The sequence below is a fragment of the Haliotis rubra genome, unplaced genomic scaffold (genome assembly GCF_003918875.1).
Source record: "Haliotis rubra isolate DU_JTF1 unplaced genomic scaffold, ASM391887v1 Scf258, whole genome shotgun sequence".
NCBI lineage: Eukaryota > Metazoa > Mollusca > Gastropoda > Lepetellida > Haliotidae > Haliotis > Haliotis rubra.
This window is the reverse complement of record NW_025766647.1, coordinates 973983-986609: the sequence shown is the minus strand read 5'-3', so window position 1 is coordinate 986609 and position 12627 is coordinate 973983. Positions and strand designations below refer to the sequence as shown.

General features: G+C 41.0%; 1 protein-coding gene across 1 annotated transcript in view; it reads right to left on the bottom strand.

Annotated features, from left to right (window-relative positions):
• Positions 1–12627, bottom strand: part of LOC124279900 (trifunctional enzyme subunit alpha, mitochondrial-like) — a 58813-nt gene that overhangs the window by 6286 nt on the left and 39900 nt on the right. The window contains exons 15-18 of the mRNA XM_046715780.1: positions 9883–9969; positions 6144–6231; positions 3445–3566; positions 640–835 (exon numbers count right to left, since the gene is read on the bottom strand). Of these exons, the coding sequence (XP_046571736.1) occupies positions 640–835; positions 3445–3566; positions 6144–6231; positions 9883–9969 (493 nt within the window). The remainder of the gene's footprint in view (positions 1–639; positions 836–3444; positions 3567–6143; positions 6232–9882; positions 9970–12627) is intronic.

Sequence of the window (12627 nt, the reverse complement as noted above, 5' to 3'; positions counted from 1 at the left end):
ACATGCATCTAGGAAACCACTGGCAACCATGTCTGTCAATAGTATACATGCATCTAGGAAACCACTGGCAACCATGTCCTGTCAATAGTACACATACCTAGGAAACCACTGGCAACCATGTCCATCAATAGTATACATACCTAGGAAACCACTGGCAACCATGTCCTTCAATAGTATTCATACCTAGGAAACCTAGGAAACCACAGGCAACCATGTCCATCAATAGTACACGTATCTAGGAAACCACTGGCAACCATGTCCATCAATAGTACATGCATCTAGGAAACCACTGGCAACCATGTCCTTCAATAGTATATGCATCTAGGAAACCACTTGCAACCATGTCCATCAATAGTACATGCATCTAGGAAACCACTGGCAACCATGTCCTTCAATAGTATACATACCTAGGAAACCACTGGCAACCACGTCCTTCAATAGTATACATACCTAGGAAACCACTGGCAACTATGTCCATCAATAGTATAGGAAACCACGCAACCATCTAGGAAACCAAACCACTGGCAACCACGTCCTTCAATAGTATACATACCTAGGAAACCACAGGCAACCATGTCCATCAATAGTACACGTGCCTAGGAAACCACTGGCAACCATGTCCTTCAATAGTATACGTACCTAGGAAACCACTTGCAACCATGTCCTTCAACACTTCAGGGCTTCCTCCTCCAAACCTCTCTCCAAAAGCCTTTCCTAGATCTTCTGCTACATGGGCAGCGACATCAACGCCCACCTCATCTGCTAGTGTTGCAGCTCCCACTGGGAAGCCGAACTTCTTAGTGAGTCTGTCAAGGTCTGTTGGACTAACACCTTCCTAGAAACAAAACAACTACAAATTCAAACACAACAGGAATTACTTTGGACAAAAGAATGAGATAAAACATTCATTTGTTGATATTTTGAAAATATGTTCAGCATTACTCTTTATGGTTACAGACACTCACTCACCCAAGGAATCAACCACAAACCTACACTACAATGTAATTACATACCACAACAAATATAACATGTGAGGCTGACCTGACTAAGATTACTGATCAAGAATCTAGAATCTCACATGCCATAACAAAGTCATTGAACAAGAATCATCAGAACATGAAAAATCCTCCCAGCCCCTACAAATTCAAAAGAGCAGACTGTGACTGAAAGACCTACAAAAATACCTTGATGAAAGTAATCCTATCAAATATGTCTATCAATGAACTAAAGCATCAGTAGGTATTGAGCCAGGATTTGCAACTTTGTATGTCAGGTCCTTTCTTTGCAAAGATGTAGTTAGTGAGTTCACACAGCTGATACAGTGACCTTTAATTTGTTACAATTACAGGATAACATGTACACCTGGAAAATCTTAAGCAAACCCACAAATTTTCACTAGTGCAGTTTGTGCACATGCTAAATATTGGTATGTAATCTGCATGGGTTGCAATGTTCAATCAGTTTCCTGCCACTGTGGTATGAAGATGATTATCAGATGCCCTCATATGGGATATTGTTGGCGGAACTCTGGTATGTCCTTTAAAGCAGATGCTCAGAAAATAAATGTCCACTGCATAGTTGAGAGTTGTTTCGTCAGAAAATACAGGGAAACCAAATAGGTGAAGTATCGCCCACATTCTGGATGACCCAGATCATGAAGATAGGGCACTATTGAGGCTCACTCAACAACAACCATGTACCAAAAGCACTGTTCTGAAGCATCATTGGTTACCATTTTGCTGGGTCTCTACAGTACAAGAACAGTCCGTAATTGCCTAAGGACAGCCGCACACAACCCTAGCAGGGTCATCAAGCGTCCTCTATCACAAACAATCATGTTTCGCATGGTGTTTACCATGGCAACGTTGCAATCAGAGGACTTGGCAAAGAATACCTTGGTCTGATGAAAGCTGATTGCTTCTTCATGTATGATGGATGCTTGAGAGTTGGTGTGGGGGATGTGTCTCTCGTGACTGTAAACTTGACTTGGTGACAATGTGGAATTTGACAGGTGATCAGTATATCCAGACAGTGCTGCATCCAGTTATTGTCACCCTTCTTGATAATCATCCTCTTGCTACAAGACCTGGATTTATGGATGACAATGCTAGGCCACACCGTCCTCGTTCAGTAACAGCTTTCATTCATTATAATGCAGTGACTCACCACCATCCAGTCCAGGCCTGGACCCTCTGGAGCACATTTGGTGACGTTATTAGGCATGTGTACCACAGTCTGTGTGAGTCTGAAGCAGCTTTGCACCAAGTCATATGACGACTGACTGAGGGGTATGCGACGTGGGATACAAGCAGTTGTTCAAACATGTGGAGAGTACACTAGATAGATTGTACAATGTCCCCAGGAAACAAGCAGTTATTCAAGCATGTGGAGAGTACACTAGATAGATTGTACAATGTCCCCAGGATACAAATATTCGGTTTTGTCTCAACACATACACATCATGTTGCCTGATTCTCTCTAGCTCCATACTTGTAACAGTTATCATATAACACAGTGGTTTGGGTATTGTACCACATTCATTACTGAAACGTTGAAGGAAACTCTTTTTTTTCGTAGTTTCAAGACATGATCTTCCAGATAAACATGCAGCTACACCAACATGTCAGCTGAAACATACAACTTTGGAAAAAAACTGGGGTGCTTAACTTTCTTCCAGGTGTATATATGAACAATCATGATGTGATACAATAGTAGTAATAGCAGTTCCTATGATTTTAATCCACTTTTAGCAATATTCCAGCAATATCAAGGCAGGGAACACCAGAACTGGGCTTCACACATTGTACCCATTTGGGGAATTGAAACCCAGGTCTTCAGTGTGTCAAGCAAACGCTTTAACCACTAGGCTACCCCATCAAACATTATGATAACTTATAAAGAAACAGAGGTGTAATAAAACTGACATTCTGTTAAGAATTAAATGCACCAAAGCTACAGTATTTTGTCTCTGTGTGTGCGTGTGTAAGCATGTGTGTGTGAGCGTGTGTGTGCTCTGAAAAAAATGGTGTTTTGGAGATATGCTATAGAAACACATCCCCGTGAGCTGTGAAGGTGAGAGTTCTGCAACTCCCTGGCACAAACCAACAATCTAGTCTCTGACTTTACAAGGTTTCATACGAAGGTATGGTTGGGACAAACACACCATTATGAACACACTTCAAAACGTCTTGCCATGGAAACACAAAAAACTAAATATCTAAAACCTTCGCCACTTAACCAATTGGTCTTTGTGTGTGTGCTAAGTTAAAGAGTATCTGTCAGTGTTAGAGATATGGACAAACAATGATGGCATGACAAGCTCAGGTACCATCTGATAATGAAGGGTTGATACCCAGGTTTGAATGATATATACGGTCGGCAGAGGGAATTGCTGGGGTTTATATTACCTTGAATATAACGGCATCATCAAAGAAAATAATGTACCTGCAACAGCCTGATTGCCTCTGCCAACATGGGCGCCAGTATTCTGGTTGTATAAAAGCCAGGCCCATCCTTAACTGTGATGACCACCTTGCCCTGCCTCAGCCCAACCTTCACAGCAGAGGCTGAAACACACAACATTACATAAACTACACGGGATTCTGTCACAGCAGAGGCTGAAACACACAACATTACATAAACTACACGGGATTCTGTCACAGCAGACACACAGAGGCTGAAACACACAACATTACATAAACTACACAGGATTCTGTCACAGCAGAGGCTGAAACACACAACATTACATAAACTACACGGGATTCTGTCACAGCAGAGGCTGAAACACACAACATTACATAAACTACACGGGATTCTGTCACAGCAGAGGCTGAAACACACAACATTACATAAACTACACGGGATTCTGTCACAGCAGAGGCTGAAACACACAACATTACATAAACTACACGGGATTCTCTCACATTCCATATGCTGATATTTTTAGTCACGTCTCCCTAAAATATAAAACAATAAAGCCATATCCACTATAAGATGCTCCTTCCTGATAAGCAGACACACGGGTAATAGAATGAGTGGAGGGATTGGATTATGTTAATGTGCAGACTACTTTACAAGAACTGTTTTGTTTTCTACAGTTTATGTATGGTAATGATTACATAAGCACTCAGTTCAGTTATTGTTCATGTATAACTTCAATATGGTTTACATTCATGGTGCCATACTGTCTAAAATAAGGAACATAACCTACTGTCCAACCGTAACATTTTGATCTGTGGGCATTTCAGGAAATTCTCAATCAAATCCACTGAAAGATACTTCCAGACAACGTTTTATTCGCAGACATTAAGATTCTGCGCTAATTTGTTCATAAAATAGCTTGACAGTTTCCCATCAATTTACAGGAGCTTCAGTTTCAAAAATACTTTTATTAATCAATATTTTAATTGATAGTAAAAAGAAAATTATAACAGTTTTATCTCTAATGACTAATGTTTACTTAAAAGAGTTCATTATGAGTTGCTGAACTGCTCACCCACAATTTTGACAAATTCAATATGCAGATTACTGAATAAAATAAGGGTAATGGAGTACAGATGTAAGCCTAGATATACAAGATAGAGTAGTTTTTAATACCTTACATTTATATATGAAGAATTTAGCTAACAACAATATTAAATCAAACACATCATCTGTGTATACATTTGTTCTCATTCCAAACACAATAAGTTGCAGGTCCAATTTCATGTTGTGAACATGTTGACATTTATCATTCAATAATTTTAAAAAAACATTTCCAAAAAGCTTGCACATATTCACAATACCAAACAAGTGGGGGATTGTTTCAACCTCACATTGACAAAAGGTACATACGTTGCTTTCAGCTAATTTGATCTTAAATAGAAATGAATTAGTTGATAGAATACCATGTACATAGTAGTAACACTTGGCTCCCCTCTTAACAGACTTCAGTTTTCGATTAACTGTATTACCATCTATCTGCTCAAAAGAGGTAGTTTATATGTGAAATTGTATCAAGGAAATTACCCCTAACAACTAAACGATGGCCATGAAAACAAATGAACATTTTCTATTCAAGGACATAAAGCTGGCTAACTGGTTGGTATCTGGTCCTTATCAAGGCTGTGGGAAGAATGGAAGGACAACTGCACACACTGTATGGTAAAAGCCATTGCCTCAGAAACAATTACAGTGGAAACCTGATAAGTAAAATTTCAAGGGACTCGCCAAAATTGTTTACTTATCAGGTATTTTACTTATCCAAACTTATAAAAACCTGCAAATGACAACCATAGGCATGTATATGTATGCATGTGTAACAATGAACAACTTATCAGGGCTGGCCTCCAGTTGTTAGTGTATTGTCATCTGCTTGACGCCAGCGAGCTGTAAGTAGGATGTTTGCTTTACTGGAGACTGACACGACTGCCCCTCATGTCGGATTATGTGGTAGTCGCTAATTTAGTTATCCAGTATCTTTTGTTAACTAATTTACTTATTTGCGGGACCAAGAAAAGTGTTTACTTATCAGGTCTGTTTAGTTAAGCGGTCTTTACTTAGGCGGTTTCCACTGTACTTTACTTGTCCAAGCCTTACATTCTGATCTATACATCTGCTCTTGTTCACTCATCAAATCTGGGAAGAGATCCAAGGATCTATTCTGGTCAAGTTTGGAACAAGATCTGAGAACCATATTCAGGTCAAGTTTGGGACAAGATCCAAGGTCTGCATTCAGGTCAGGTTTGGGACAAGATCCAAGGACTGCATTCAGGTCAAGTTTGGAACAAGATCCAAGGACCATATTCAGGTCAAGTTTGGAACAAGATCCAAGGACCATATTCAGGTCAAGTTTGGAACAAGATCCAAGGACCATATTCAGGTCAAGTTTGGAACAAGATCCAAGGACCATATTCAGGTCAAGTCTGGAACAAGATCCAAGGACCATATTCAGGTCAAGTCTGGAACAAGATCCAAGGACTGTATATGTTCAGGTCACGTTTGGAACAAGATCCAAGGACTGTATATAGCTTAAATCTGGATCAAGATCCCATGAGCAGCAGATCTCAAAGAAACTCAAGTCCAGAGAAATTTTATGCCTTAACTCACTTGGCCAAAGTGAACCTACAGTCAACAACAAAGACACACATGAATTATCTTCATACCTGTAGTATCCTGTGAAGTCTTGTCTGTGGTGATAATCTCAAGCAGCTGCATCTTGTCAACTGGTGAGAAATAGTGCATTCCAATGAACTGAAAACAAAAGGAAGAAACAAAATCACTTTACTAAGCAACTGAAACTGTAAGTTAGCAAAATATGATAGCTATGGCCTTTCCCCTGTGTACAGAAATCCCAAACTGACTACATGCTTACATCTACACCCAGACATCTACACTCTGATATCTACACCCAGCATCCTGATATCTACACCCAGACATCTACACTTTGATATCTACACCCAGACATCTACACTTTGATATCTACACCCAGACATCTACACTTTGATATCTACATCCAGACATCTACACTCTGATATCTACACCCAGATATCTACACTCAGAGCATCTACACTTTGATATCTACACCCAGGCATCTACACCTAGACTATCTACACCCAGACATCTACACTTTGATATCTACACCCAGACATCTACACTTTGATATCTACACCCAGGCATCTACACTTTGATATCTACATCCAGGCATCTACACTTTGATATCTACACCCAGACATCTACACCCAGACATCTACACCCAGACATCTACACTTTGATATCTACACCCAGACATCTACACTTTGATATCTACACCCAGACATCTACACTTTGATATCTACACCCAGACATCTACACTTTGATATCTACACCCAGACATCTACACTTTGATATCTACACCAAGACATCTACACTTTGATATCTACACCCAGACATCTACACTTGATACATCTACATCTACACCCAGACATCTACACCCAGACATCTACACTTTGATATCTACACCCAGACATCTACACTTTGATATCTACACCCAGACATCTACACTTTGATATCTACACCCAGACATCTACACTTTGATATCTACACCCAGACATCTACACCCAGACATCTACACTTTGATATCTACACCCAGACATCTACACTTTGATATCTACACCAAGACATCATCTACTACTTTGATCTATATCTACAAGACATCCCAGATATCTACACCCAGACATCTACACTTTGATATCTACACCCAGACATCTACACTTTGATATCTACACCCAGACATCTACACTTTGATATCTACACCCAGACATCTACACATCTACACTTTGATATCTACACCCAGACATCTACACTTCTGATATCTACACCCAGACATCTACACTTTGATATCTACACTTTGATATCTACACCCAGACATCTACACTTTGATATCTACCCAGACATCTACACTTTGATATCTACACCCAGACACACCTACATCTACACTTTGATATCTACACCCTGATATCTACACCCAGACATCTACACTTTGATATCTACACCCAGACATCTACACTTTGATATCTACACCCAGACATCTACACTTTGATATCTACACCCAGACATCTACACTTTGATATCTACACCCAGACATCTACACTTTGATATCTACACCCAGACATCTACACTTTGATATCCACTACCAGATATCTTTTTGATCCTCCACTGGCATCTACACTCTGTCTACAAGGGCATCCACTTCTACACCCCTGTCGCTGATATCTACACTGGGACATCTATCCACTGATATCCACTTTGTGTGATGTCTACACCAAGACATCCACGTGATTCTATCTAAGACTTACCAAGTCATCTACACCAAGGGACATCTACACCCCAGACATCTCTACTTTGTGTCCACTCTGTGTACGCGGGCATCTACGCTCTGATATGTGTACATCCATTTGTCCTACACCCGGTGTCCACTGATGGCCACACCCCTGCGTCCTGATATCCTTGGGTGTCACTTTGTACACCTTGGTCTAAACTCTGATATCTCCTTGGCTTTGTCTACACCTTTGATGTCTACGCAGACATGTCCTTTGATGTCTACACCCAGACATCTACTGGGTCCCAATTACCTACACTTGGACATCACTTGTCTGTCCACTCTACACTCTGTGTCTACACCAGACATGTCTTTGTCTACACTGGGTTTGTGTCTACATCTACACCCAGTGTCCTCTGTGTCTGACATCTTTGACATCTCAGACATCTCCTTGGACATCTACACTTTGGTGTTGTCCTTGAACATCCTCCTCCTGGTATCCACACTTTGTCTTACACTTTGATATCTCTTTGATGTCTGCCCAGACACATCCTGCTTGGGTCTGACATCTCCTCTGGTCTGTCCACGCTTTGTGTACACCACTGGGTTTGTCTACGCTTTGTTATCCTTGCATCTACGCTCTGATGTGTACACCCTGACATCAACTTGTCTTTGTCCTGACATCTGCACCCAGACATGTCCGTTTGTTCTCTTCCCTGGATATCTATCCACTTGTCCATCTGGGCTTTGTCTACACCCTGATGTCCTTCGGTATACACCTGGTTTGTCCTTTGATCTGACATCACGGCTCTGGTATCACACTGATCTACCTGGGATATCTGGCTGATCATGGCATCTACACTTCGGTACGTACCAGGATCATCCTATCCACAGAGACGTCTACCTTCCATCTGCATGGACATCTACGCTTGATATTCTGGACATCCTCCTGATATCTGCACACCGGGACATCCTTGATATCTACACTAAGACATCTGCGTTGATATCTACACCGGACATCCTAGACAGACATCTACGCTCTGATATCTACCCGGACATCCTAGTGATATCTACACCCAGATATCTACACTTTGATATCTACACACAGACATCTCACCACTTTGATATCTACACCCCAGACATCTACACTTTGATATCTACACCCAGGCATCTACACTTTGATATCTACACAGACATTTACACTTGATATCTACATCCTGGCATCTGAGACCTTGATACACACAGACATCTACACTTTGATATCTACACCCTGATATCTACACCCAGATATCTACACCTTAATATATACAGCCTGACATCTACACTTTGATATCTCCACCGAGACATCTACACACTGATATCTTCACCCTGACATTGACACCTTAATATATACAGCCTGACATCTACACCCAGACATCTACACACTGATATCTACACCCAGGCATCTACACTTTGATATCTACACCCAGACATCTACACATTGATATCTACACCGTGACATCTACATATTGATATCTACACCCAGATATCTACACTCTGATATCTACACACAGACATCTACACTTTGATATCTACACCCAGACATCTACACTTTGATATCTACACCCAGGCATCTACACTTTGATATCTACACCAAGATATCTACACCAAGACATCTACACTTTGATATCTACATCCTGGCATCTACACACAGACATCTACACTTTGATATCTACACCCAGACATCTACACTTTGATATCTACACCCAGACATCTACACCCAGACATCTACACTTTGATATCTTCACCCAGACATCTCTTAATATCTACTTGATCCACCCAGACATCTACACACTGATATCTTCATCGACATTGACAAACATTTACACCTTGATATCTACATCCACGCAGACATCTGAGACCTTGATATTCACACACTAACATCTACACCCAGACATCTACACACTGATATCTTCACCCAGACATCTACACACTGATATCTTCACCCAGACATTGACACCTTAATATATACAGCCTGACAACTACAGCCAGAAATCTGCCCCGTTTGTTGCCATTTGTCAACACCACTTTACCACCTCTCTATGTTGTATACATTGTTAACTCACCCTGTCCGGTCGGGAGGTGGCCTCTGCGATTTTGGAGATTGGGAGGGCCGAGGTGTTGGATGCAAAGATACAGTGTTCAGGGAGGTGCTGAAATTATGAACTCTCTCTAACATTGTGCTGATTGTTCAATGATGTTGCAAGTATTCAAATGACAGACTTTAATACCCATAGCTTGGAAAAGGTAATAGTTATATAGAACTGTTTACATGACTTCTTTGACAAGTTTCATGCCTTTTCTTCTTCTTGACACAGTTCATGGTTGACAACTGGTCAAACAGTGATGGGCATCTACGTCATCAATATTGAGGATTGCATAAATATATTTATAAATATATATAATTATATACACAATACATCAAATACAAATAAAACTATTAGACATAATTAGAAAGTTACAGTTTTGTGTGTCTAACAAGCCATTGTAGAAATATAAATCAATCATGAGAAGGTTGCTGAGTTAATATAATTATTTGAATTAGTTGAACAATGTCATTAAAGTCAGATCTAGGGTTACATCAAAACAATCTTTCATCCAACTAATCAGAGTCACTCATGATGTTGTAAAAGTCTGAATGTGTGTTTTGATCTTGAAAATTTAACTATAAACTGTATGTCCTCTTGTTCTTACAACTTTGGAGTGGAAATGACCTGAAATATAGTTTTAAGTCTCTCCTAACATCTCACCCAAAGGCAGTCACTTTTGGGGCAATGCAAAGCTTGCATTTGGGTCAACCACATGACTCCTAACTGTCTTCATTCTCTTAATCTTTAGCTGGGACCATCCCAGTAATGTGCATGGTCAGGCGGGAATCTACAGGGTAAGTTAGATAGTGATGGTGAGGCGGAATCTACAGGGTAAGTTAGATAGAGATGGTGAGGTGGGAATCTACAGGATAAGTTAGATAGAGATAGTCAGGCGGGAATCTACAGGGTAAGTTAGATAGAGATGGTCAGGTGGGAATCTACAGGGTAAGTTAGATAGAGATGGTGAAGAGTGGGAGGGTAAGTTAGATAGAGATGGTCAGGTGGGAATCTACAGGGTAAGTTAGATAGAGATGGTCAGGTGGGAATCTACAGGGGAATAGATAATTGAGATGGTCAGGGAATCTACAGGGTAAGTTAGATAGAGATGGTGAGGTGGGAATCTACAGGGTAAGTTAGATAGAGATGGTCAGGCGGGAATCTACAGGGTAAGTTAGATAGAGATGGTGAGGTGGGAATCTACAGGGTAAGTTAGATAGAGATGGTGAGGTGGGAATCTACAGGGTAGTTAGATAGAGATGGTCAGGTGAGGGAATCTACAGGGTAAGTTAGATAGAGATGGTCAGGAGAGATAGGGAATCTACAGGGTAAGTTAGATAGAGATGGTCAGTCATGGGAATCTACAGGGTAAGTTAGATAGAGATGGTGAGGTGGGAATCTACAGGGTAAGTTAGATAGAGATGGTGAGGTGGGAATCTACAGGGTAAGTTAGATAGAGATGGTGAGGTGGGAATCTACAGGGTAAGTTAGATAGAGATGGTGAGGTGGGAATCTACAGGGTAAGTTAGATAGAGATGGTGAGGTGGGAATCTACAGGGTAAGTTAGATAGAGATGGTGAGGTGGGAATCTACAGGGTAAGTTAGATAGAGATGGTGAGGTGGGAATCTACAGGGTAAGTTAGATAGAGATGGTCAGGTGGGAATCTACAGGGTAAGATAGATAGAGATAGTCAGGCGGGAATCTACAGGGTAAGTTAGATAGAGATGGTCAGGCGGGAATCTACAGGGTAAGTTAGATAGAGATGGTCAGGTCGGGAATCTACAGGGTAAGTTAGATAGAGATAGTCAGGCGGGAATCTAAAGGGTAAGTTAGATAGAGATGGTGAGGTGGGAATCTACAGGGTAAGTTAGATAGAGATGGTGAGGTGGGAATCTACAGGGTAAGATAGATAGAGATAGTCAGGCGGGAATCTACAGGGTAAGTTAGATAGAGATGGTCAGGCGGGAATCTACAGGGTAAGTTAGATAGAGATGGTGAGGTGGGAATCTACAGGAGTGAGTGAGTGAGTTTAGTTTTACGCCGCACTCAGCAATATCCCAGCTATATGGCGGCGGTCTGTAAATAATCGAGTCTGGACCAGACAATCCAGTGATCAACAGCATGAGCATCGATCTGCGCCATTGGGAATCGATGACATGTGTCAACCAAGTCAGCAAAACTGACCACCCGATCCCGTTAGTCGCCTCTTACGACAAGCATAGTCGCCTTTTATGGCAAGCACATGGGTTGCTGAAGACCTATTCTACCCTGGATCTTCACGGGTCGGAATCTACAGGATGAGTTTTATTTATATACAATTTAGAGCTAAATTTAAAAAAATTTGTCCTATCTATCCAAATGGACAGTGGGATAACCGCTGATAACCCTGGTGAGTAGGAACAGTGGGTTTGTTTGATTTGTTGTTGTACCGCAACACTCGACAATATTCCAGCTATATGGTGGCAGTAGGAAGAGACCACAACCATGAGATGGAAAGTTCACAAGGAGGCTGGTCTCAACTGCTGAACACAAATTCACCTGACTCGAACTGTGATTAGAACGAGAAATCACCTAAGAACAGATGATGAAGCTAAGAGTCAGACTTTATTGATTAGCCCTGATTTTTAAGATGTCCCCGAATCCAAGATCCTTTCAGTTCTTCGAAGGTGCCCTACAAGATCCTATAATGATGTGAAGCTGGACAGGTCATTAGGAGATCTGTT